Source organism: Mustela lutreola, chromosome 9, assembly GCF_030435805.1.
Source record: "Mustela lutreola isolate mMusLut2 chromosome 9, mMusLut2.pri, whole genome shotgun sequence".
Lineage (NCBI taxonomy): Eukaryota > Metazoa > Chordata > Mammalia > Carnivora > Mustelidae > Mustela > Mustela lutreola.
Window position 1 is genome coordinate 46,113,632 of NC_081298.1, and position 25,527 is coordinate 46,139,158.

Consider the following 25,527-nt stretch of genomic DNA (forward strand, 5'->3'; position numbering starts at 1 on the left):
CGTGTCTCACTTGTCCTGTCCCAGAAATGCACAAGAATCATGTAAAGACATGTCACCTGCGGTACTTGAGACTGGGAACCCCCAACTCATGCAAAACCAGGGGAGCTACCATGTGCTGCTAGACTGTCCCTTGCAGTCCACACAGTCCTGTCTCTCTTGGGGAGGGCGGTCAGGCTGCTGGGGTCTCACGGGTGGGGCCCATTGCCTATTGCTTGCTCCAGCAAAGCAGTCCTCACTCATGGCATTAAGGGTGGCCATGGTGACTTAAAGTGGTCAGTAAAGAATGAAAGGCATCTTTCATTCTTGGTTGGAGACTCCTGTGTTCCAGAAAATCAGTTCCTAAGTGCCTAGAGAAGTTCTGCTCAGTGGCTGTGCAGTAACATCCCATGCAGGCTTTTAAACATGTCCATGCCCCAGCCACACCCTTGACCAGTCCCATCAGAACTCTGGGGATGGGGCCCAGGCATCAGTCTTCTAGATACCTGGTGACTTCCCAGGTATGAGAACCACAAAGCAGGAGGTCTCAAGATGAGAGAACCCCGTGGGTCATGTTGTGACACACCCTCATTTTACACGAGACCCAAGTGAAAAGAGAGAAAGAAAAGGGATTGAGCTTTGACTATTTCAGTAAAATTGGGGCTCAGGGAGTGTATTATTTTCCCAGGGCTGCTATAACAAGTACCACAAACCTAAAACAACAGAAATGTATTCTCTCACAGTTCTGGATGCTAGAAGCCTAAAATCAGAATGTCAGCAGGGCTGTGCTCCTTCTAAGGGCTCGAGGGCAGAATCCCTCTGTGCCTGTTCCAGCTTCTGGTGGCCCCTCACGTTTGGCAGGACCACTCCAGTCTCTGCCTATGTTCACATTGCCTTCTTTCCTGTGTCTCTGTTCTCTCCTTTTCCTACCAGGACCCCAGTCATTGGATTTAAGGCCCACCATAAATCTCCGGTGATTTCATTTTAAGGTCCATAACTAATGACATCGGCAAAGAACCTGTTTCCAAAGATCACATTCTGAGGTTCTGGGTGGTCATAAACCTGGGAGATGGGGGAGACACTTGGCAACCCACTACAGTGGATAAGGAGGGATATCTGCATATTTTACATTTCTAGCACCCAAGTCATCTTATACAGCGATTTTTCCTGGCCCTACTATAAATGATGATAATGATAGTATTACTGTCTTTATTTCTGATTCTTCTCCTATAAATCATTGCATGCAAAGCTGCTAAAAAATCCTATAAAATACAGCTTCCTGATCAGATTACTTCATCTTCAGACTCCATGACTTTCAGAGTTGAACACTCACCTCCCAGGACTGAATAGTGTTAAGTGGCAGACACTAGGGCTATAAATTTACATGTGAAGTAACACCCCCAGAAGTGTTTCGGTTTGGTTTTGAAATATTCTTAAAGGGGGTTTACAATCCTGCCATTTATTTTCAGGTGTAATTGTTGAATTGCTCTATGGAAGTTAAGAATGTGGTGTATATACTTGTTTTCTGAAGCAGCTTCAGACGACTCTTCTGGATTAGGTATTTCGTCTCTTCTGTATGCATCAACCCTCTCCTTGGTGATAGATTTACGGGCCCAGGATGACTGGTTGAGTGGGGTTTATTGCAGAAAATCTGGACATGAAAAGCGATTCTCGTTTTGGATCCAACCTGTGTGTTTCACCTAACATCGACTCACAGCCTTTAATTTTAAAAATCCTAAATATAGATGAATTTTCTGTATTCTCTGACCTTGGAAACACCCATATCCTAATATTCTCTCACTTTCATTTGAGCAGATTATTAGACAAATGATTTCTGGATTTTAAGCGATAGTCTTTATCTTTAGAATTAATTTTAGAACTACATACCATAATTTTTATTTTCTTTTGCAAAAATGGGTTTGCCACAATCAGCCACACATCTAGCACAGTGTGGGGGAAAAATTGTTTGGGTGTAGACATATGTGAAGGGTAACAGCACTGGGAAATTCAGCGGGCAGAAAATACTTTTCAAATTTCATTTTTAAATTACTGCACACTTCATATAGGAATCATAATTATCCTCCTGTACTCGAGGATACCCAGCGCTTTGTCGGTTCAAGGTCGTTTTTTCCTAGCCGGAGTGATAGTATTGTTTGCATCCCCCTTTGTTATTCCTTTTCCGGGCCCAGCTCTTCCCTTTTTTCATGGGGGATTTCTGCGAAAGCTCTGCCTTGGAGACACCCCTTCGAGGCTGGTGAACCCCACGTTTATAAAACGCTCTTGTAAAGGGTTGTTAAATGCACTTGTTCATCAGATATTTTCTTTTTCCCTTTATTTGTAGATTTAGAAGTATTTTAGCAGGTGTACATTTGCATATAAAAGAGAAGGAAAGATAAGAAGTTGAGGCTTTTTCTCTCTCCCCTTCTCACCAACATCATCTCTCCTCCGTCCCTTTATTCAGCATGTTTCCTCTTTCTTTCCCTGGCTGTTCCATTTTCTAGACACAAAGTGTATATCAAAAAGAAAAACACAATCTCAGTGATCCCTCACCCACTTTGCAGGAAGACAGATGACTGGGTTCAGCCAGCTTATGTAACAAAGTAGGGAAAGATGTATTTATTGTTGTGTCATTGGTAGGGACTTAGTAGCCAGGGATAGATTTTTTAACCACCTTGTCTTACTTTATGTTTTAAACTCCACTGTTTTCTACTTTTTAAATGAAATCTTGACGTAGATTTAAGTATATAATGGACATTTAACTGAGAGATCCAGAACGGAATGCTTGAGCACGCGTGTGTATTTGTGTGTACACCAGAACATTCTCATCAAAAAGAGTTGTATTCTTTAGAAATATTTGTTTTACCGAATTATTTGCACTACTCAATAATTTTCTGAGGGTCTGACAATAGTAATAGGAGGAAGCATTTCTCTGGAGTTCTAAGACACAGGCTGGAAAATGAAACCTTAAGGGGCCACCTAGGCCTCCAGTTTGCAGACTGCAATTAATATGCAGTTGAGAAAACTCAAGACTTTTTTTTTTTTTTAATTTTACCCATCTATCTGAAAGAGAAAGAGCACATGAACAGGGGAAAGGAGCAAAAGGAGAGGGAGAAGCAGACTCCCTGCTGAGCAGAGAGCCTGATGCAGGGCTCCCTCCATCTAAGGACCTTGAGACCACCACCTGAGCAGAAAGCAGACATTCAACCGACTGAGCCATTCAGGCACCCCTGAAGTCTTTTCCCTAGGAACCATATTAGCTTTGCTTAAACGTACTAACTTGAACCTCTAGATTTGTTCAATCATTAAATAACTATGAATTTTCAGGGCAACACAGTGCAACTTTTAACAGCCTGATTCTTTACTGATCCTTCCTTCCTTCCTTTTAGAAAAGCCTGGGCCTGAGTTGCCATAAACCTCATGCCTGTGGCTTTGCCTTTTTGCTTTATAAAGCTGACATCCTAGTCTTCTAAGCCATTCCAGGAGGATATCTGAATTATTGGAGACCCCTAGCAAAAACTGCACCCTTTCCTCCAAAGACTGTGCAGCCTGGTCCCTTTGATACAGATGGCTATTTAAAAATCACACAGCTCTTGCAGCGCCACCCCCCACCCCCATAATCAACTTTCAACTGAGGAAGCTTTTCCTGACCTCGAACTTATATCCCTTGACTGGACTTTTTCTCTAAGGGTTCTTGTGAACACAGAAAAACTTGCTCACTACCTTCAAGTTCTAAGGTTACAGGTATGTTCTGTTTGGCCTGTGCAGGGTTTTATTTTTTTAAAAAAGATAGAATTCTGGCAAGAAGTCTGTCCCTCTTTTACACCTGGCAGCAATTGACTGTCTCCAGATAACAGCTGTCCTCTCTGGATGCGACATGAGCTCTCCAGCCTGCTGTAGGGCTCCCCTTCCCACCACTCCCACCATGCCAGAGTCCCTTGTGTGTGGTACCTGTTTGACTCTAGAAAGCATCTACATTTACAGTCCTGCCTTGTCCTGTCTGTTTGCAGTATCTGTGTACCTGAACCCTTCTTCCCCTATTTCAACCTAGGCTATGCAGCCTTTAGCCTCTCCTGATTATTTTTTTTTCACCAAACCATTTTTGGGTGAGCTCCCAGTCCTTCATATGTGGTTTATTGCAGCTCTACTGGCTAAATAAGGGTGTAGACATTCCATGGGAGAGTGACACCCAGCTCTGAGCACCTGATCCCCAACACAGACCTCCTGATGCCCAAAAGCACAGTCTGTTCCAACTCCTCTAGCTGTTTTGGTGTCTCTGGTCCTTTCTCCACTAGTGTTTATTCCTCCAAGGGAATGCATTTAATCATTTTACTTTTTAAGCTTCACTTTGCCATTAAACCATTGAAGGAATCATGCATGGGGATGGGGCAGGTGATGTGCCCAGCAGTCCTCAGCTTGATTTTGCTAAAACCCTCTATCATTCAGGTCAGGGCAGCTGCAGATAAAATGTATCCGGGTGGGCTTCAGGGACTTACTAGAGAAGGCCCATAGAAGGTTTAAGGATCAAATACCAGTGAGGATCCATGGTTGGGAAGGGGGTTGAGCTCTGGTTGAATGGAACAGGAGACATGAGCTCTCTCTCAAAGCAGACTTGGAGCAGCCTTGAAGGGAAAGGCTACAGCCCAGTTACAGAGCCCAAGTCCCTTAATAAGGAAGGAAGGGTAAATCTTAAAAGTCCTCATCACAAGAAAAAAAATATGTAACTATTAAGGTGATGGATGATAATTACACTTACTGTGGTGATCATTTCACAGTGCATGCAAATGCTGAAATCATTATGTGGTATACTTGAAACTAATATGATGTTGTATTTCAGTTATACCTCAATTTTAAAAAAGAAGGAAAGAAAACCAGGACAGAAACTAGGTAGAACATGGAAATGGCTGATCTTTCCAGAATAGTTAAATGCTAAGAGTGAACTCACTTCACATTTCTCCCTTGCTAGACTTAGACCAGTAACAATATCAGTACTGTTTAATATTTGGATGGAATATTTAATCCCCCCAAATCTGAAATTACTTTTAACTACTAGCTTGCCATTTTTCACAAAAAACCTCTCCTGAAAATAAAAGGCACATGTCTTCCTGGTCTCTGAGAAGCAGGAGAGCCAGCTCACTGGAGTGAAATGATTTACCTTAAGATAATAAAGGAGAGGAACCCCAATCCCTGCCTCCAGCTGGCAGGAGCCTCTGTGTTTTCTTGTTGTTAAATGTCTGTCTTGGGCGCCTGGGTGGCTCAGTGGGTTAAGCCGCTGCCTTCGGCTCAGGTCATGATCTCAGGGTCCTGGGATCGAGTCCCACGTCGGGCTCTCTGCTCAGCAGGGAGCCTGTTTCCCTCTCTCTCTCTCTCTGCCTGCCTCTCCATCTACTTGTGATTTCTCTCTGTCAAATAAATAAATAAAATCTTTAAAAAAAAAAAAAAATGTCTGTCTTTGCTTATCTCTTCCTTGACCAATTAAGTGTAAATGAATGCAGAAATAGCATAGGGTCATTATGCTCTGGACTTAGATCCTAAATGCTAGAAAGTTTTTATAAAATAAAAACAAAACAGTACATTTTCCCCTCCTTTACAGTGATGTTTTACCTACTTAGAATCCAGAGGCTTTGTCTTTGATTTTATTAATATCTCACCTCTCTCCAAATAACCTTACAACTCTGAAATAATATGGACATTAGGATTAATTGGAGAGTATTATGATGCCATCCTATTGAAGCTATCCTAGGACAATGAGACTAATCAACAGCAAGAAACACTTTCTGTCCCAGGCCAGCATGCATGCACGCACGCACGCACGCACGCGCGCACTCACACACACACACATTCTGCAGGCACTGTATCTGGTGTTTTATGTATTAAATTTTGCACAAATCTGGTTCCAATGCACCAAACTGATTTCACAATCCAGCAGTGTTTAAAAATGTTGCCTTAGAAGTTATTATTTTCAGAGTTAAGAGTCTTTGATCTGTACATATTTTAATTATATATCATTTAGCGTTCCAAAATATGATGCTCATTTTCAATACTTATTTTTATCTTGATTGATTCTCAGTAGGGCAAGAGAAGTTATATTCTTACTCTTCAGTGTGACAGTAGCTTTAATCCAGTAATAAGGGGCTCATGGTTAAGTTCTTAAATGGAGCCAGCAAACGCAGGAATGCAAGCCCCTGGTGCTGACAGCAGGAATCCTTTTATTTTTGTGGCCGTATTGAAGATACAGCCATGGATCCTTTTTTGTTATGTCTGTGCGATCGGTTTCATTCAGGTATCCTGGAGACCTGATACCTGGTCTGACCTGAGGTGACAGGAAAGGTTATGTCACTCCCGTCCTTTACGTAGCTTTTATTTGTCGTTGTTCCCAACAGTCTTCCCACGGTAGGTAACTTGCAGCAGGCATGATTAGAAGCCCTTCAGGGCCTCCTGTCCTGTGGACCTGGGCCAGGTCCCGGCTGCTGCTGATCCCTCTGGGGCATCTGACTTTGCTCCATCCCTACAGTAAGTCTTGGTTCGATTTTCTCAGCTGCCGGCCTCTTCACACACCCTGTGGCCGCTGGTCTTCCTGGCCCTCCTGCCCTCACCCAGCCTTTCCCCGGCCCTTGTTGCCCTCTAGATCCAGGAGTGCCTGCAGAGGGCCTGGGAGACCGAGGCAGTCAGGGCTGGACTCTTGAATTTGTTCCTCTAGTGACTTCTGCAAGGCCCAGGGAAGAGAGAAACCATTTTACTAGGATGTGGAGCCTTAACTACAGCTTCATTCCAAATAATGACTGGAATTTGGCCACTTCAGATAAACTCCTACAACAGGTCTTCGAATCTTGAAACCTGGGTTCAACTAAATTGTTTTTTGTTTGTTTTCAGAATTTCTAAAATGTGACAGTTCAAAAAATAATTTGCATGTTTTTGAACAGTGTTAACATCATAGGAAGAATTTAAGAAACTTCTCTCTGGGTAGTAGCATATTCTGTATTGGCGTGCCTGGGTAGCTCAGTTGGTTAAGTGTCTGCCTTTGGATCATGTCATGATCCCACAGTCCCAGGATTGAGCCCCATATCAGGCTTCCTGGTCAGTGAGGAGTCTGCTTCTCCCTCCGCCCCTCACCCCTCACCCCACACTCTCATGCTTTCGCTCACTCTTTCTCAAATAAATAAATAAATTAGAAAGAATATTTTGTATTTATGTCTTTTTTTCCCCCATAACTAAAACAATTAATAATAATTTATCAGTATCATCAACTATCCAATCAGTGTTCTAATGTTTTTTATAGGTTTTTTTTCTTCAGTCAGTAGCCAGACTTTACCAACACTCTACATTTGGTCTGGATGACCAGCTAAGTCACTGTTCCAGAAGGGGATTCAATTCATAGTCATACTGGGACAATAGACATAAACCTGAATTGGTCATGGACAAATTGGGATGTCTGGTCACTCTACTTTTTTCTTTAATTGTGATAAAAAAAAAAAAAACATAACATTAAATTTACCATCTTAACCAAGTTAAGTGTACAATTCAGTAGTATACAACACAGTCACATCGTTGTGCGACAGCTGCCTGAAACTTTGTCATCTTGTAGAACTGAACTACTATACCCACCAAACACTGATTTCCCCTTCCCCTTCTCCCCTGCCCTAGTGACCACCTTTCCACTTTCTGTTTCTATCATTTTGACTACTTTCAATAGTCAGTGTCCAGAATGTCATATGTCCAGAATCATACAGTATTTGTTCTTTTCAGACTGCTTATTTTACTTAGCATTGTGCCCTCAAAGTTCATCTGTGTTGTAGCATGTGTTGGGATTTCCTTCTTTTTAAAGGCTCTTAATATTCAGTTGTATGTCTATGCTGCATTTTGCTTATCATCTCTTGATGGACATTTGGGTGCCTTCTGTTTCTTGGCTGCAGGCAACACAGGTGTGCCAATATCTCTTCAAGACCCTGCTTTCAGTTCTTTTGAATATATACTCAGAAGTAGGATTGCTGGATCATGTCGCAGTTCTATTTGTAACTTGTTGGGGAACCTCGATAGTATTTTCCAGAATGGTGGCACCATCTCGAAAACACTCCCACCAGTAGTGCACAGGGCTCCAACTTTTCTGCATCCTTGATAATGCTTGTTATTTTCCGTTCTTTTGATAGTAGCCATCCTCATGGGTCAGATGGGATTATCTCATTGTGTTTTTCATTTCCATTTCCCTAATGATTGTGATTTTGAGCATCTTTTCTTGTGTTTATTGGCCATTTGTATGTCTTCTTTGGAGAAAGTCTGTTCAGGTTCTTTCCCCACCTTTTCACTGGGTGGTATCAAGTTGTTGGAGTTCCTTATATATTCTGGATATTAACCGCTAATCAGATATGTTATTTCAATCATTGTCTCCCATTCTGTAGGCTGCCTTTTCACTATGTTCACTTTTTTCCTTTGACATGCAACAGTTTATAAGTTTGTTAGAGTTCCATTTGTCCATTTTTAATTTTGTCAACTCGGTTTCACCATGGTATCATCCAAGAAGTCATTGCCAAGTCCAATGTCCTGAAAGTTTTCTGCTGTGTTTTCTTCCAGGGATTTAATAGTCTTAGGTCTTGTGTTTAAGTCCGTAATCCATTTCGAATTGATTTTTGTGTGGTATAAGGCAGGGGTCCAAATTCATTCTTTTGCATGTGGATATCCACTTATCTGTGTCTTTTTTTAAATCTGTAGAAACAAAAGCCTACCAGTTGCTGAAGCAGTCTACCCTGCAGGATAATATAAATCACACTGAAGACAGATTCCAAAAGGCAGATGTTTCTGTATTACAGCTATCAGGTAAGCAGGGCATACTCAGCACCTGAAGCCAGTGTCCGGGGGACCTGGGCTGGCAACTGGTGCTGTGTTCAGGCGAGGGCGGTCATCCTTGGAAGGTTTCTGGGGATTGCTCTGTAACAAATTGTTACCAGGTCAGACTAAACCAGTACTTTTTCAATTCTTAATGAATAACAGTTTAGAAGTCCCCCCTCCTAGATATGTGCTGGCTCCCAGCATGACAACAAAGAGCTAAAAAGACCCTCAGATTCTGCCTGGGATGTTGCGATAGTAACTGCACTGGATATACCCCAAATTCCTTCCCTTCCCTACATTTCCCAGTTTCTTAATCATCAATGGGAACATCATGCTGGGCCACCTTCCCTCCCCAGAATGTTGGAGGACTTGGAGCTCTTTAAATGAAAATACTCTAAATCACAGTAAAACTAAATTTTAAGCTTAAATATAGTTCCTTCAACATAGGATTTTTTTTTTAAAGATTTTATTTATTGATTTGACAGAGAGAGAGATCACAAGTATGCAGAGAGGCAGGCAGAGACAGAGGAAGGAAAGCAGGCTCTCTGCTGATCAGAGAGCCCAATGCGGGGCTCAATCCCGGGACCCTGGGATCATGACCTGAGCTGAAGGCAGAGGCTTTAACCCACTGAGCCACCCAGGCACCCCTTGTTGGAACTGTAATTTTCTTTGTTTTCATACATTCTGTTATTGTATTTTTATTGTTCTTAGTGGTTTTTCTCTTATTACACATTTTTTTTTTAGTATGAGTCACCTCAGCTCCCTTTGAGAAAGTAAATGCATTAAAGTATGTTTTAATGACTTTCTTATTTTTATATAAACAATCATGTCTTAATTTCACCTACCGGAATAATGATTTTTTTTTTTAATCACGTAATTCCCAATCCACATCCGGGTTTCCCAGTCATCTCATGAGACAGACTGTTTTTTTTGGAGGGACGTACTTCAGTGGTTCAGACTTCACTTGCCTTTGGGGAGCTATTTCCTAGATAATATTAGTGTTAGAATCAGTAGCTGCAAAGTTCAGTTATTTTGGTTGTTTTGAGGATGCAGTGAGTCACTGCAGGTTAAATGCCCAGCACAGCACCTGTGAGAGAAAAGTCCTCGAAGAGCATTGGTGATGGTGACCTCATCTCCACAAACATGAGACCATGCTGTCTGTTGCTGTAGAAAGCAGGACCCCTACCCTGGTGGAAGTCTTTAGCACTTTGGAAAGATACAACACTTGTGAACCCTCAACTGGGCTTTTCATCACCTTCTTCACATTTGAGTCACAGAACTAGAGTCCAGAGGGATCTTAGAAAGTATTTCTCTAACCCCTCGTGTTACAAATGGGGCCTCAAGAGGGTGAGGCCTCTCTCAGAGCAGTACAGCCCATTAGCAAACAACACATTTGGAAGATGACTCCACAAATCTGTTTGTGGTAAGTATATTTGCTATAGTTCATTGGACAGGTTCAAAGGATAAGTAAATTTGACATAAATTATAGCATGTATATCAAGTGGCTTGGTACTATTTATATAGTAATAACTAGTATATCCATTGATTAACCTATTCGTAAGTGAAGTGATAGGTTGTATCATTAGGCACCCCTACATTCAGCAAAATGATGCTGTTTGCTTTGCAAGTGTCCAGATTTTCTAGCACTGGGATCACAGAAGTGTTTCTCATGGTCCTGGCTTTCGTTGTAGTTAGATCCTGCTTCTAGCATTTGCTTTACCTTTGGTTATGATTACTTTTTCACATTCACACTCACTGTGATCCCAGGAACTTCTCTGAGCTCCAAAGAAAAGCAGGAAGTGGGCTGGGAGGGCAGAGGGAAATGGAAGCCATGCATCCCTGTTAGACCTCACAAGTTTGTTACACATAGTAGGAGGGGTGTGCACGCTGAACTCTAACTATGGAAGAAGTGCAGATTTCAGTTACTTTTTGTGTCAAATGTTTTAGGCTGTGTCTCTGGACCTGTCACGAAGGCAAGCCACTTAAACCTTGTGCCTTTGTTCTCATGTCTGAAAAGACCTCGTCTTTTTAAGCATGTGGGGGCTCTCTTCAGGCAAATGTGGACACCTTGTTAAGCACATCACTTGGCTATGGAGGTTCTGTGAGGCGAGCAAGTAGGAGGTCAGAAGCTCGGCCGGTGCATTTCCCAGCGATGCCCGTGCACTCTCCATCCATGATACTAGTGACCACCAGTTCAGAATCAGACTGGTAGCCGACACTTCCAAGGGCAACCAGGAGGTAGGGGGTCAGGCCTGCCCTGTGGGGATGGTCTGGTCCCCCCTCTCCAGGGAAGAGGTAGATTGTGCATCTTCCCATCAACCTTTTCATGCTGGGTAAAGAGTGGCCTTGATGGCTTTCAATCGAGGTTCATTCTTCTCTACAAGATGGGAAAAAGAGGATTTGACAGAGGGGTAACTGTCACCCTGGGGTGTCAGTGATTTCTGAGACCTGGTTCCCAGCACCCATCGTTTTGGTGATCTCTCACTGCCCGTGTCCACATGTTACAACAAGGTGGATTATCAGTGCTTAGTGCCAGGGAAGAGATCCATGTGTGTACTTGTGTGCCTTGGTCATTTAAAATAGAGCTCTTTGAGTGATTTTTACTTTTTTTTGGTTTCAGTTTGTCCCAGAAACATCCCCCCACCACCACAAATACACACACACACACACACACACACACACACACTTCCTTTCAGTATGCTGCCAACGTGTTCCTTGCCTCAGAAGCTCCTTTGCCTTCTGTGGCTTGAACAGCATCAAGCCCCGTCAACGTTTGTTTCACCAAAGTTATTGTGCGGCTGCTGCTCCATTCAGTGCATTTCTTTGCTGTGTGGCGACCGGCACTCACTCTCCACATTTGTGCTTATCACAGGTTTGAACATTGGCAGTGGGACATTCAAGACAAAGACAACTAACAAAATCGTGTCAGAGGCTAGTTTTTCATCGAGCAAAGGAAGTTCTTTGTCAAGGTAAAGTCGTGAAAGCCTTTCTGAACAGCATCGACAAGATGAGAAATGTCACTCTGTAATGAATGAAACTCATATTATTTTGTTGTGTGACTCAAGGGCAGGTTACGGTTTGGGGTTTTGTTGATCTGAAATAACAGTAGAAACTTCAGTCTACCTTTGAAAATATTTGCACCAGAGCCAAGCATTGTTTTGCAGCTGTTGTTTCGTTGGTTTAAGACTCAATTGACACCTCAGTGAACCACAAATTAGCGTCTACAGCTGCTCGCAGTAGGGCTGCTTAGAGACCACACAATGAAGGGTGTCGGAAAAGGGCAGAGAGAAAACATCGGGCCTTAAAAGAAATAAAGTGGCCTGTTTCTTCTTCCTGAGGCGGCTGACATATATACTGGCAATTGCCTGGGATTTGTTTTTGTATTCCTCTTTTTCACCAAGCCTTTGGGCTGGGTTACCCTTTCCTTTCCTGCAACTTCCCTGCTTATTGTCCATAAAGAACAAAATTTATACTTTCACATCTGTGGAAAATGTAGCCCTTCTCGTAAGTTTTCCAGGCAACAATATGTGAGTTGGTGAGTTGTGTGCTGGATTTGTCTCCAACATGAAATACTGACCATGCGGTAGCATTGGGTCAAAAAGAATTTATCAGTGGGGACAGAAGCAGTTGTCTGAGGAGATACCTACCGTTTTGGCTTTGGGCTGCATGTTGCTTAAAACTGCACAAATTTCCTTTTGTGATAACAGTTCTCATTTATGCGATGTCCTTTAGATGATTGGGTTACTTTTTAATTAACTTCTTACCCTGATGAAATTTTAAAACAGAAACTTTACATATCTAATGTCCCATAAGATAAAATGTCCCATAAGATAAAATGATTTGATCCAGAAATCTAGTATTTTTAAAATGCTTTCACTTTTATTTTGAAAAACATTGTAAAAACAAAAAAAAAAAATGTGATATTTTTAGGACTCAGAATATCTTGAAATGACATTCTAAAATTAGATCGTTCATTTAGAAACCTGGCAAGTTCAATTTTAGAAAATCACTCATGTAGTTCTCAGAAATTAGCATCTGTAATACCTGGGTTTTCGTCCTTGTTTTTGAAGGAAGTGGGAGGAAATGAATCATGGAACAGGAAGAGTGCTAAAGTGTTATATTTTTTGGGTTATACTGTAAATTCAATTCTGGGCCTTCTAAAGGAAATTTTAAAGGTAATGAGTTCTACAGGTAGTTTCGGGGCATCCTATTACCATTTCTTAAAGATTGTTAGAAGTGGCACTCATTGCATGGAGCACTGGGTGTGGTGCAAAAAACAATGAATTCTGTTAAGCTGAAAAGAAATTTTAAAAAAAGTTTGTTAGAAGTGCTCTTTTCTATTATATCTTAAGGGCACAAAAAAAGCTCAATTCTTCTTTAACTTGTCTTTATAGGTATACACACCTGAGGCAGTTTTAAAATACATTTAGAAAGCAGCTGGGCCCCAAGAACATTAACTAAGTCTTGTGTCTGTATGTTACTAAAGTAAATTCACACTTTCTTCCCCCTTCATTCTGAAGCAAGGACGTATCGTTCCTACGTGAAATTATTTTTCTAAATAAATTACAAGTCATCTTATCACCCCCCTTTAAGGAGGTGGGAAAAATCAAGGAATCTTTGGTTCTAGACCCTTACTAATGATCCAGTGAGGAAAAGGCCTGGGTGTTGAGTGTGTGGGTTCGGTGTGCTGTATGTCATGGTGTGGTTGCTGTGCTGGGTTTGGTGGTGTTAGTACAGCACCCTGGGCTTTGGAGAGCTCTAGGTTTGTGGTTTGTGCCTGGATTCACTGAAATTTCTTAGAGGCTTACATTTAAGGATCCCACTTACTGCAGTCACTCCTCGTGCTTTATTGCTTTTACAAGTGGTCTCGAAACCCAGTACTTGAGAATAAACATAACAGTGCGGTGCTGCTGTAGCACTTTTAAAAATTCTTCTTTGCTCTATTTTGTCAGTGAGCTGATGAGCAACCTCAAAAAAAAAAAAAAAAAAAAAAAAAAAGACCCTGCTGGACCTTAAAAAAAAAAAAAAATGGCTTCCTCTGATGTCCTAGAGACAATAATTATGATGTGCTAGTTAAGCCCAAACTACAGCTGAGGGATTTTACTTTAAAGCAGCGGCTTGGGTGCAAAAATGCATTTATAGCTCTTTGTCTGCACCTCATTATGTGTGGGCCTGATTCATTAAGTAATTGGTTTGCAGTTGTTTACATGAGTATTAAGGCCTTCTTTTCAGCCGCCTTTGAGAGATACATTGTGCAAATGTTGCCTGTGATGAATGCAGAATGAGGTCCAGAGGGTCCGTCCTATTGGCTAAACAGTGCACTCTGTTGAAAAGCCTGAGAAAGGGATTGGGTGCTGCTTTGCATAGCAATGACTTTCTTAATAAGCGTTACAGATTAATACACACAAGCTATAAAAGATGCAAAGAGATACTCTTAGCACATTTATACATGCTCATTTCATTGTGATGGTGGTGGGATCTGGGTGCTTTCATATTCCGTTTTTCAGAGCAGCAGCTTCAGTGCATGAGCCGTAATAGAATCCGATGTTTATTGTATTATAAATCACGGGCAAGTAGGCAGATCGGCAACAGTTTATTATTAAAGATTCTTTCAGTGTAAATCTTTTTCTACCATTGTATTTGCTTCAGCAAAATCATTTTGTGGTTGAGTGGGGATGAAAGGCATAATGTACGAAGGAGTGAGTCCTAATAGGAAGCCGTTCTCCGAGTAAAGACCACTTGTTCCCTTTTGTTCAGGGGTGCATGCCAGAGCTTCCTCTCCTCTGCAAACATTGTCTCGCTTTACCTTCCTCAGGAAGCAGTTTTCACGCTCCGGGATCCATTTATTCAATGGAGAGTATATTTCAACAGCCTGTCGTGTATAACTTCAGTTTACTGGCCAGATCGAGATAACATTTTACGGGAAGAAAAGGATGTGTGCTTGCAACATAATTGCCTGGGGGAAAGGTAGCAGAAGTCACCCAGGCGCAGCACCCTGGCAGGGCCACTGTGGGTGGCATTCTGCAGCCACACGCGTGGCCAGTGGAGGGCGCCAGGTTGCAGCTGATGCTCTGGTGGGGACCCTGGGATCTCTCTTCTTGCCTGGTCACTGTGCCATTTTCCCTTGGGCTAATACAAAGATCACAAGGAATCAGTACCAGTGAAATAAAAATGCAGTTTTTCTGGAAGTCCTTTAGGCTCTCCTATTAAAGTCCCCATTCCACGTCTCTGGCTAAACAAATCTACATTCTCCTTAAATGCCATTGAATAAGCAGCTGCCTAAATGTCCTCCATGTTTCTTCTCACAAACCCACATACTTTATTTTTTCTACACAGAGCATGGAAGAGCCAGTCCCTTGCTTGACTAGCTGAAGGGAAGGAGTTAACAAGTTGACCCTCTACAGGCAGCTTTACAAAAAAAAAAAAAAAAAAAAAAAAAGGCATCTGCTGCAGGGCCCCTGGCTAACCATCAGGGGGCGCTCGGACTTTGTCAAATTAAAAGTGTGTCTGCTTTCTGTCTGCTCTTAAGAAAACTTGAAATTACTGTTTACCAAGATTTGTTGGCATACCTGTGGGGGTTTTTTTCTTACTGAATTATTTCATGCCTTCTGTTTTTCAGAAGTATATGTCTTCTCTAAGAAAAATTCTAGCCGAAGATGCAGTTTGAGACATTTTAATACCAATTCTAGCTAACAGTCAAATCATTAGAATTAGAAGTCGGTTTATAGATCACACCTTTTTTTTTAATCTTTTTTTTTAATTCTATTTTTTTTTTTTTTGACAGAGATCACAAGTAGGCAGAGACGCAGGCAGAGAGAGAGGGGGGAAAGCAGGCTCCCTGCTGAGCAGAGACCTCCCCGAGAACTCTGGGATCATGACCTGAGCTGAAGGCAGAGGCTTTAACCCACTGAGCCACCCAGGCACCCCTATAGATCACATCTTCTTACTAGTTATTTTCAGTCTTAAAGTAAGAGCCTAGAACCAGAAGGGCACTTCCCAGTAGGAGACCCTCCCGATTGTCCCCACGACCATACACCCTGCCCTCGGCAGGATCCATCCTAAGAGTCTCATTGCCAGACTCTGCTGACATGACCTCAAAGTCACAGTAACTTGGGTAGTTTGTTAACAGGCTGTGGACACATTTTTCCGTTAAAGCAATGATACTGACCATGAGGTTGAAAGTCATTGTGTTACTAATATTGGGATATCCCCCAGGACTGACTGTTTTCCAGATTCCTCTTCCCATGGCCCCACTCAAGTACCACGTGTACCATCATCTGCAGTGCCCCCCAGCCTGTTCCCACGTGCCCTATGCCCACTGGACAGCCTCATGTCATGTCCTCATACAACCTGCTGCATCATATGCACCAGCTTCTAGTCTTGCTCTTTTGCTGGAATGTTTCTGCCCCACTCTTTCACCTGGCCAATGCCCACTAGACTGTCAAGGTTTAACTATTAACTTTCTAAAAGTTTCCTAAGCAGAGGAGCTGGTCATACAATATGCCCCTGGTGTGGCACCATGGCTAGTTCTAGCATCATCTGTAACATAGGGGTGGTAGCCATTTGCAGGTACCTTGCCCCCACTGTGAGCTCCTCACTAGGGCCTGGGGAGATTTTGTTGGCCACCAGTGCTCAAAAACCATAGAACTTGCTGAGTGTGTGAACATCTGTATATAGCTCTACTGTTCACTCGGGCATTTGTCTTAGATGTTCTCACCTCTGGGCGGCATCATGTACCCTTTCCACAGGGAGCTTTCCACAAAGGTCTCTGCACAAGCATGTGGAAGAGGAAAGGCCATGTGCACTTGCATGTTTCCCAAGGGAGACTCTTGCAGTCAACTTTGACTGTGTACACTCTGCTCACACACTCTACATTTGGCTTCCAGGAAGCACACTGGGTGTACACATTTTGAGTGGCTTCCTGGAATCCTTACCTGACTGCCATCCTGTCTGTTGGAGAAAGGATGTCTGGCTCCTGGCCCTGAATTTGACAAGGGCTTGTAGGCTCTTGGCACATGTTAGGGGCTTGGCTGTTGCCCCTTAATTCTGCTGCTGTCAATTCTTGGCCCACCCTGCAGTTGCCTTTTTTGGCTGATGTCACAGTTCTTATTTTGCTGTCTGTCTCCCCAATGAAGCATGAGAGGCCCAGGAAGAGGTGAAATGTGTCTTGCTTGTGTCTGCAGGCCTAGCACAGAGCTGATGTATAGTGTCACCTGTACGGGATTTATGAGAGAGTGAGCAAACGAATGAACAGCCCATTGCAGAGGAGAGGTTTGGCCCATCTGCATGTACCAGGCCCAGCAGAGGCAGTTGCCTAGTCTCTTCTCCGTCCCACCCATCAGGCTCCTCAGGGAGGAGACTTCATGCATCTTGGGCCTGTTGCCTTTCAGTCTGTCCCCAGACTTTCCCTTTCCTTAGCCACTGTGCCAGAGGACCTGTCACCTCCACTTAGACCCCATGACTGCACATCACTAAACCAAGCACATGCCCTTGTTCACCCAAAAGCTGTAAATGTGAGGCAGGGCCACCCCCTGAGACCTACTGCTCCCAGGCTGTTGAGCGTGATTGTCTCAAAGCTGACCAGGACAATGCAAGGAAGACCTAACTACCTCCATTTTGCGGACAGAAAACAGATGCTCAGAGAGGTAGGGAACTTACCCAGGGCCACACAGGGAGCAGAGTTGGGCATGGGGGCTGGGAATGGGGGGTGGCCAGAGGCTCTCTGGCCCCAGAGCTGGCACTGTATCCCATCAGCAGTCCAACACTGGGATAGGGACCAGTACCAACGTAGGTTCTCCCCACCCTACTGTGTGACAATTTTTCACCGGTTCCTGTGGGGAAAGGTCTTTGCAATGCATGCCTTTGGGAAGTATCTGTGAGCCAGGAGGAGCTCTGCCCCACCTCGTCCCCTCCATCTGCTAGCACTGTGTGTCTTGAGACACATCCCGCTCAGCCTCCCGGGCCCCACCACCTAGACAGTGAAAGTGCTGGATTGATAATCAAACCATAAATGCCCTGCTATAATTTAATAATAGATTTCCTAGAAACTCATAGGCTTTCCATAGCTCATTTTTACTGTACTTGCTGGTTCCACAAAGCAAAACTTCATGTTTACAATAGACCTTGCCATCTAACTGTGTTGATATTGACTGTGTTAATCTGATTAAGTAACTATTTCTAGCTACATTAGCCTTGTACTGCTATAAAATGGACAGTCGGCACCCATAATTTCAACTATTTCTTTAGTACTCTGTGTGTTGCCATGATTGCATACGTAGTGCCGGGTGCTGCTCTCAGACTGTAACCTATTAAGACCGTGGCCAACCTTAATGTCTCAAGTTTAGCAAGGATGAACACAAAAGTGACTTTGACTTGAGTTCCCCAATCTGATTTATCAACGACAGGGGATTTATAAACAATTACTGAAATTCATCACAAATAAGATAGCTTGCTGGATAGAAAGAGGGAAGCTATGTGATAAGGCCAATATGGCAGAAGGTTAACAATTGAACATCCCCTTCATGGGTACATGGTATTTACTGTACAGCTAAGGGGAGAAATTGCCAAACCTACTGGGGAAATCTGCAGCATTTAAAAGCAAAGTCTAAAGTCTAACCATGGGAAATAGTCAAGTCTGCTGTCTTGGATCCCAGGAGTTACCATGAAGACTGCAGGGGAAAGGCAGGCCCTTTGATGGGCTGCAAGTATGGCACGCATCACCCGTGCAATGGGCTTGGTGCACTGTGGCCCCAAGGCAAAGTCCGGGCCTTCCCGCCGCCTGGTCCTGTACAGCCAGCTAGCTAAGAGTGGTTTTTATATTTTTAAATGGTTGTGAGGAATCCAAAGAAGAATAATGTTGCATGACACCCAGAAGTACTGGGAAATTCAAATTGTAGTGCCTGCCTGTAGAGGTTGAATTGTAACAGCCGTGTCTACCAGTTTACACATTGTTCACAACTGTTGTCATGCCACAACCACAGAAGCAAGCAGTTGTGACTAAGACCAGATGGCCCACAACGCCCAAGGCGTTTGCTCTCTGGCTCATTAAGGCAAACCTCTGCTAACCTGGGCATTATAAGACGGAAATGTTACTTGCGTTCTCTCAGGGAAGATGAAGCAGTCCGGTTCCAAGCATGTGTGACAAGCTATGGTGACCCTATCTCATGGCCTGTAAGACTAACTCTTCCATTTTTTTCTGCTTTCCAAACTGAAAATGTTTTGTCTCTAATTTGCTGTAGTAGCTAGACAAATTGGCTATATCTAGTTCTGGGGAATGTTCTCCCACCATGCCCCTGGGCCTCATCTGAGCTTTACATGTTAGGTATAGCTCCAAAAGAAACGTTGACCTGAAGAATTGTGCAATTCAGATCAACTTTGGGGTGTCACGCACTTTGTGGCATGTAGAGATGGCTTCCTCCAGGGAAAAATAATTTCCCCAAAGATGTGGGGATGGAGTAGGAAACACCTAGAGGCATTTTCCACCTTTCTCAGTAGGTGAACCACACATGTTTAGTTCTGCAACATATTTCTTGCACATTTCCAATAAGAAACTTAAACCTGATTCTGAAATCCCATAAGCAGAAACCTGCAAATCAAATGCTTTGTCAGCACATATCAGCACATATTGGTCAGGTGTCTTTAAGTAGGGCCCTGCTCTTAGTGAGGTTCCTCTTTTCATTCCACACATAATCCCCAAGCATCCACTAAGTGCAAAGCACTGGGTTACCCTGAGCCAAACAGGTAGCGTCTGTGCCCTCACAGAGCTCATACTCTGGAGGGGGCGTGATCACACATGTGTTCGTTACACAGATGCTTGTGAAGTGGCAACTTGGATGAGGATTACTATCGTGCCGGTGGTGCAGGAGAGGAGCAATGGGGAGGTTGTAGCAGAAGGACCCAACCAAGTCTGGGGATCAGCCTTGGAGGTACTGTTCAGGATTTAGGGCTTTTGCCCAAAAACAACAGGAAGGCATCAAGGGTCTTTAGTGAGGAAGTGGAGTGATCAGGTTTGTGTTTTGACGAGTTCACTCTTGCTTCTGAGTGGAAAAGGGACTGTAGTTCACTCTTGCTTCTGAGTGGAAAATGGACTGTTTGTGGCATCACGTACTAGGGGTGGTTACAAAGTGTAGGCAGAGATGCTGGTGTAGTTGGCTGGGTAGCAACAGTGCAAAGGGAAGAGCAAGGACTTCACGAAGTACTGGGAGGCCTATTGGCAGGACCTAAGGGCTGATTGGGTGCAGGAGGGCAGAGGAGTGGAAGGGGTTGGGGAGGGAACAGAGGGTCCAGGTGCTGTTGGCTGAGATAGGAGGGGCCTGGCCCAGCAGGGGAAGTGAACCACACTGGGGAGATTGTGAATTTGGTAATGGATGGGCATGTTGACCACAAGGAACTTTGGAAGCATCCAAGTAGAGCTAGCACATGAGCACTGGACATACTTCTGGAGCACAGAGAAGTGGTGGGGGCCATAGTGCCCTTGTTCTTTCCAGGGGTTCCCCACTACCACACCCTACCACATCCTCCTTCTCCATCGCGGCTTGTGAGGTCCACTCCAGCTTTCAAAGCAGGATCCAGGAGGTGCCCTGCAGGCACCCATCACCTACCCTGTGCTCCAGGTTCTCCCAGCCCTTGGCACTCTTGCCCTCTTCCCCTGCAACTCTCATTACTTGGACTACACCTGGAAAATTAGCCTCTCTGTACCACCAGCATTGTCAAATCCACCTCTGCCCCGCCATCTGGACCAGTGTCCGTATGAAATGGGAAGTAGGTAAACAGTAGACAACACCCAACCCAGTAGTTGCATTTAGAGTGTGTGTGTGTGTGTGTGTGCGTGTGTGTGTGTGTATTAGGGGTGGGGAGGGGGCTAGTACTTCATGTCAGATGGACCCATGTGGATGGCAGCCACCTTCCCTGCCACCTCTGTGACTGCTGGTGAGTGCCAGGCCTTATTTCATGGCCACAGAGCTGGCCCGTGGGGAAATAGTTGCAGGCAGCTGAGGTCATGGCAGATCATGGAACAGGCACCAAGTTTAAAGGGAGTGTTGGAAGATTTTGAACCCAGAAAAATGATACGTGAGTGGAGCTTATTCTACAGAAAAAGAAACCAACCAAATCCATAAATTATGGCAGCTCCGGCCAACAGCAGGTTTTTAAGCATAGGTTAACCATAGGGAGGGGGAAGGTGAGTTTACAAGGTTTCCTATATCAGGGGAACTGGGGTTCTAACCCTGAGCAGGGACCGTGCACATTGGGGTCTGTATTCTTCATTTTACTCATCTAAAAGCCTGGACGGAATCTGTTTTAATGAAACAGTCTATCAATCTGATGCCAGTGAATACCTTGGCAGGAGCACATTACTCAGTATTAGCATTTTGTGCATGGGATACCTAGAAATCTACACACTGGTGTCCAGAATACTTACATTTCTCAAGTATTTTACTTTTAGCTTGTCTCAAAGTACCAAAACTTTGCCCGTTCTTGTTTTTGAGAGGGCTGTCAACAGGAAGTCCGTGCTCTGCCTCACTGCCTGTGGGCTCCTTGTCCAATGCTACAAGCCGTGCCCACAGGAGCATTCTGACCTGGTCTCTGAAGAACCAGCACGGAACACACTCAGAGACCCTATGATGCTGTCGCAACAGCGACCCACCCACCATGGCAAATACCTCTGGCCACCATAGTCCTGACATTTTCTTCTTGCTCTTAAGACTTGGAGAATATGGGGTCCTGCGATCGAGCCCGACATTAGGCTCCCTGCTCAGCAAGGAGACTGCTTCTCCTTTTCCCTCTGCCGCTTCCCCTGCTCATTCTCTATCTTTCTCTCTGTATCTGTTTGTCTCCAACAAATAAACAAAACCTTAAAAACAAAACAAAACCCAAAACGTGGGGAGCACGCATAAAATGCCTGGCCTTTCAGTGCATCACACGGACTTCGCTCATGTGCTCATTGCAAAAATATCAGTCTGATAGGACTATTTTTTCAGGACTTAGGCTATTTCTTTATTTTTCAGGCATGAAAATGAAAAGAAACTACCTACCACTTTAGAGTCTAAAGGTAAGAGAATTCATTTCGTGTTTTACTGAGAGTTGTTGGGCACCTTTTATCTGTTTTCTGAACCCTCACGTAAGGGCTTTGAGGGTGCCTGTGATCACAGGGGGCCCTTGCAGCCCTCCCCAGGGTGGCATAGTCTCTGAGGGGATCGGAGGGTCTGCTCGGGGCACAGTTCTTCAGTGACAGGGCTGGGACCTGACCACATATGGGGGTGCCACTGGGCCACAGTGGCTTAGCGTTCTAATTCACAAGTATGAATTTGCATGGTATCCTGGCCTCCACATCCAACTGATTGCCAACATTGGTATATTCTACCTGTGAAATATTTTTTGCCTCTTTCCCCAATCTCACAGCTAATGCCCCACAAGTACCCACTGCTCATGATATGACAGGGCTCCTTAACTGGTTTCCTCACATCCAGTCCCTCCCCAAGTCCTGAATGCCTTCGACCTGGCTACCAGCATCTAAAACTTCACTGAGCCTTCTTACTTTCCTAGTTAAAAATTGCTAGTGCCCTCCACTAGGTGCAGGATAGAGTCTCTAATTTGATCCCTTTGTGGTCTGGCCCTTCCTTACTTTCCAGCTGTGTTCCTTCCAAGGTCTTGTCCTCTTCGGGTCAGGTCACAACCAGCTTTTTCCAAATATAAGGCATACCTTGGAGGTATTGCAGATTTGATTCTAGACCACTGCAATAAAGCCAAATAAAAATTTTGGTCTCCCAGTGCCTATAAAATTGTATTTACACTATACTATAGTTTCTTGAGTGTACAACAGCATTATGCCTATAAAAATGTTAATCAGCATTAATTTAAAATACTTTAAAAATAACTAAACACTTTATTGCTAAAAGATGCTAATCATCATCTGAGCTTCAGCAAGTCATGATCACTGATCACAGGTCCCTCTATGAAGTATAATAATAACAGAAAGGTTTAAAATAATGAAGGAATTACCAAAATGTGACACAGAGACTCAAGGTGAACAAATGCTGTTGAAGAATGGTGCCAATAGATTTGCCTGATGTAGGGTTGACACAGACCTTGAATTTTTAAAAATCCCAATCTTTGAGAAGCATAGGAAAATGTGGTGTCCCTGGATACCACACTTGTTCCTCTGTCCCTTTGCTCATGCGGTTTTTCCCTTTTCCTTAGCACCTTGAGTTCTTATTCAGTTTTGAACCCCCAGCCCACAGGGAGACTCTCCCCCACCTCGCAGGCCAGCACTATGGCATGTCTCCTGTGGAGCTTAGGCTTGCTCTGCTCATATCAGCTTAGACCCCCTTCCCGGGTGGCCTGTGATCAAGAGCATGGGTGTGAATCCAACAACCTGGGTGGGACTGGTAGCTTGAGCACCCTGTAATGCTGCGATTGGGACCAGTTTCCACCTGTTTGCTCAGTAGGTGGAGGCTTTCCAAGGTAGGAAAAGGGTGAAATGGGACTGGATATAAGAAGTCACCACAGAATGGCAGTGAGTACAGCAGAGATATCAGTGGTCATGGAGATGGTCAGTATAGCAGACAGTGTCCTCCCCACATCCTGACTGGCCAACTTGGAGATCACAGTGCAGTTCATAGGCACGCTTGTGGCCTTTGGTGGCCGTGGGCAGTGCTCATCTGCCTGAGGGCTTTGTCTGGCCATGGGAGCATGCCCAGCCCCTACAGGGCCGCCCAGAGTGCCAGGGAGTGGATCTCCTACTTGAGAATAACCCCTAATGAGAAGAGGAAATTGGTCAGTAAATAACCCCAGCTCCTTACTCTTTATTGAGACAGTTTGAGGGAAGTTCTGGTCTCTCAGAGGGTGCCCTATAGGACTGGGTCCTCTTGTGCCCTGCCCGCCCCCTCATGAACACACCCTCCGTTGGTTTCCTTTCTTCCTGCATTGCTCTTCTAGCCTCTCCCGTGGTTCCCAGGATCACCTCCCAAGTAAACCATGTGCACGCACAACCTGGTCTCAGCACACAACTCATGCTCTTCTTCCCCTGTGCCTTCCCTTCTCCCCTTTGCTCTTGTGGAGACCAGAGGAGATGAAAGGGCAGGAGCAACTGAGCTGAGGCAGTCCCAGGCCTGACGAAACACCCAGCAAACCCTGCTTCCATGGTAATCCTGGCCTTAAAGACCCATCCTGCAGCAAGGTTCTGGGCACAACAAAAAGGAAGGAAATATTCTGCAGTGTTTTCCATAGAACACACTGAAATGTGCGAATGAGTGCTGTACTGACACGCATTCCAGATGCATCTGTCAGGTTCGTCCCTCCTTGTCCCTAGTAGGTCTTTTGCAGGCCAGTGGTCCTGTCTGATTAAACTATTTGGCTGATGAAGTCCAGCTGTTTAGATGGAGAGATACTATTACTGTCTGGTTTTCTCTTCCAGCCTTCTGGGGTGAGTCTGATGACAGTAACTCAGAAATTGAAGCTGCTTTACGTCCTAGAAACCATAACACATCCTCTGATGATTTTGATGATTTTTATGACTAATAAGCAGTAACAACTGTTGGAAATAAAGTCATTAAACAAACTAAAACCCTGTGTTTGTATGTGATATCCTAAATAAACATGTGTTGTTAAGCTTTCTAATTGTTTTATGGGAAAACTTGGGACCACATTGCTACTGGAGCAAAATTCTGTACATAAACATAAACTAGCATATTCATTTGAAGTGCTATCAAAAAACAAAGTGATGAATGAAATGCCCATCAAAATTCAAGTTGGTTTCTTTGTATAAATTGACAAGCTGATGCAAAAATTCATATTGAAATCCAAGGGAACAAGAATAACTAAAACAGTCTTGAAAAAGAACACCAGAATTGGAGTACTCACACTTCCCAATTTTGAAACTTACTTAAAAACTGTAGTAATTGGGCACCTGGGTGGCTCAGTGGGTTAAAGCCTCTGCTTTCAGCTCAGGTCATGATCCCAGGGTCCTGGGATCGAGCTCTCTGCTCAGCAGGGAGCCTGTTTCCTCCTCCCTCTCTCTCTTTCTCTCTCTCTCTCTCTGCCTGCCTCTCTGCCTACTTGTGATCTCTGTCTGTCAAATAAATAAATAAAATCTTTAAAAAAAAAAAACTAGTAATTGAGACAGTGTGGGACTGGCATAGACATATAGATCAATGAAATATCAATTTATATATAATCTAGAATTGATAATCCAGAAATAAATCCTAACATCTATGGTCACTTAATCCTTGACAAAGACACTAATCCATTTGATGGGAAGAAAATGATCTTTTCCACAAAGTGTGCTGGGACAACTAGATAGCCACCTGCAAAAGAATGAAGTTCACACTGTATACAAAATTAACTCAAAGTGGAAGAAGGACCTAAATGTAAGAGATAAACTATAAAACTCATAGAAGAAAACATAGTTGTGAATCTTTGTGACCTTGCATTAGGCAATGGTTTCTTTGTTATGACATCAAAGGCCCTTAACAGAGAAAAACAGATATATTGGACTTTACCAAAATCAAAACTCTTTGCTGCAAAGAGCACTATCAGGAAGGCGAAAAGAATGGGAGAAATATTTGCAAATCATATATTTAAAAAGAGACTTGTATCCAGAGTATATAAAGAATTTTTATAACTCAATAACAAAAAGAAAACTAAGCCAATTTAAAAATGAGCAAAGGATCCGAATCGACATTGCTCCTAAGAAAATATACAAATGACAAATAAGCATGTAAAAGGATGCTTGAC

General features: G+C 43.7%; 1 protein-coding gene across 1 annotated transcript in view; it reads left to right on the forward strand.

The window, feature by feature from the left end:
• KIZ (kizuna centrosomal protein) overlaps positions 1-24,358 on the forward strand; it is a 130,683-nt gene extending 106,325 nt beyond the window's left edge. The window contains exons 11-14 of the mRNA XM_059134179.1: positions 8,680-8,784; positions 11,669-11,765; positions 21,801-21,844; positions 24,209-24,358. Of these exons, the coding sequence (XP_058990162.1) occupies positions 8,680-8,784; positions 11,669-11,765; positions 21,801-21,844; positions 24,209-24,312 (350 nt within the window). The 3' untranslated portion in view covers positions 24,313-24,358. The remainder of the gene's footprint in view (positions 1-8,679; positions 8,785-11,668; positions 11,766-21,800; positions 21,845-24,208) is intronic.
• Positions 24,359-25,527: the final 1,169 nt, after the last annotated feature.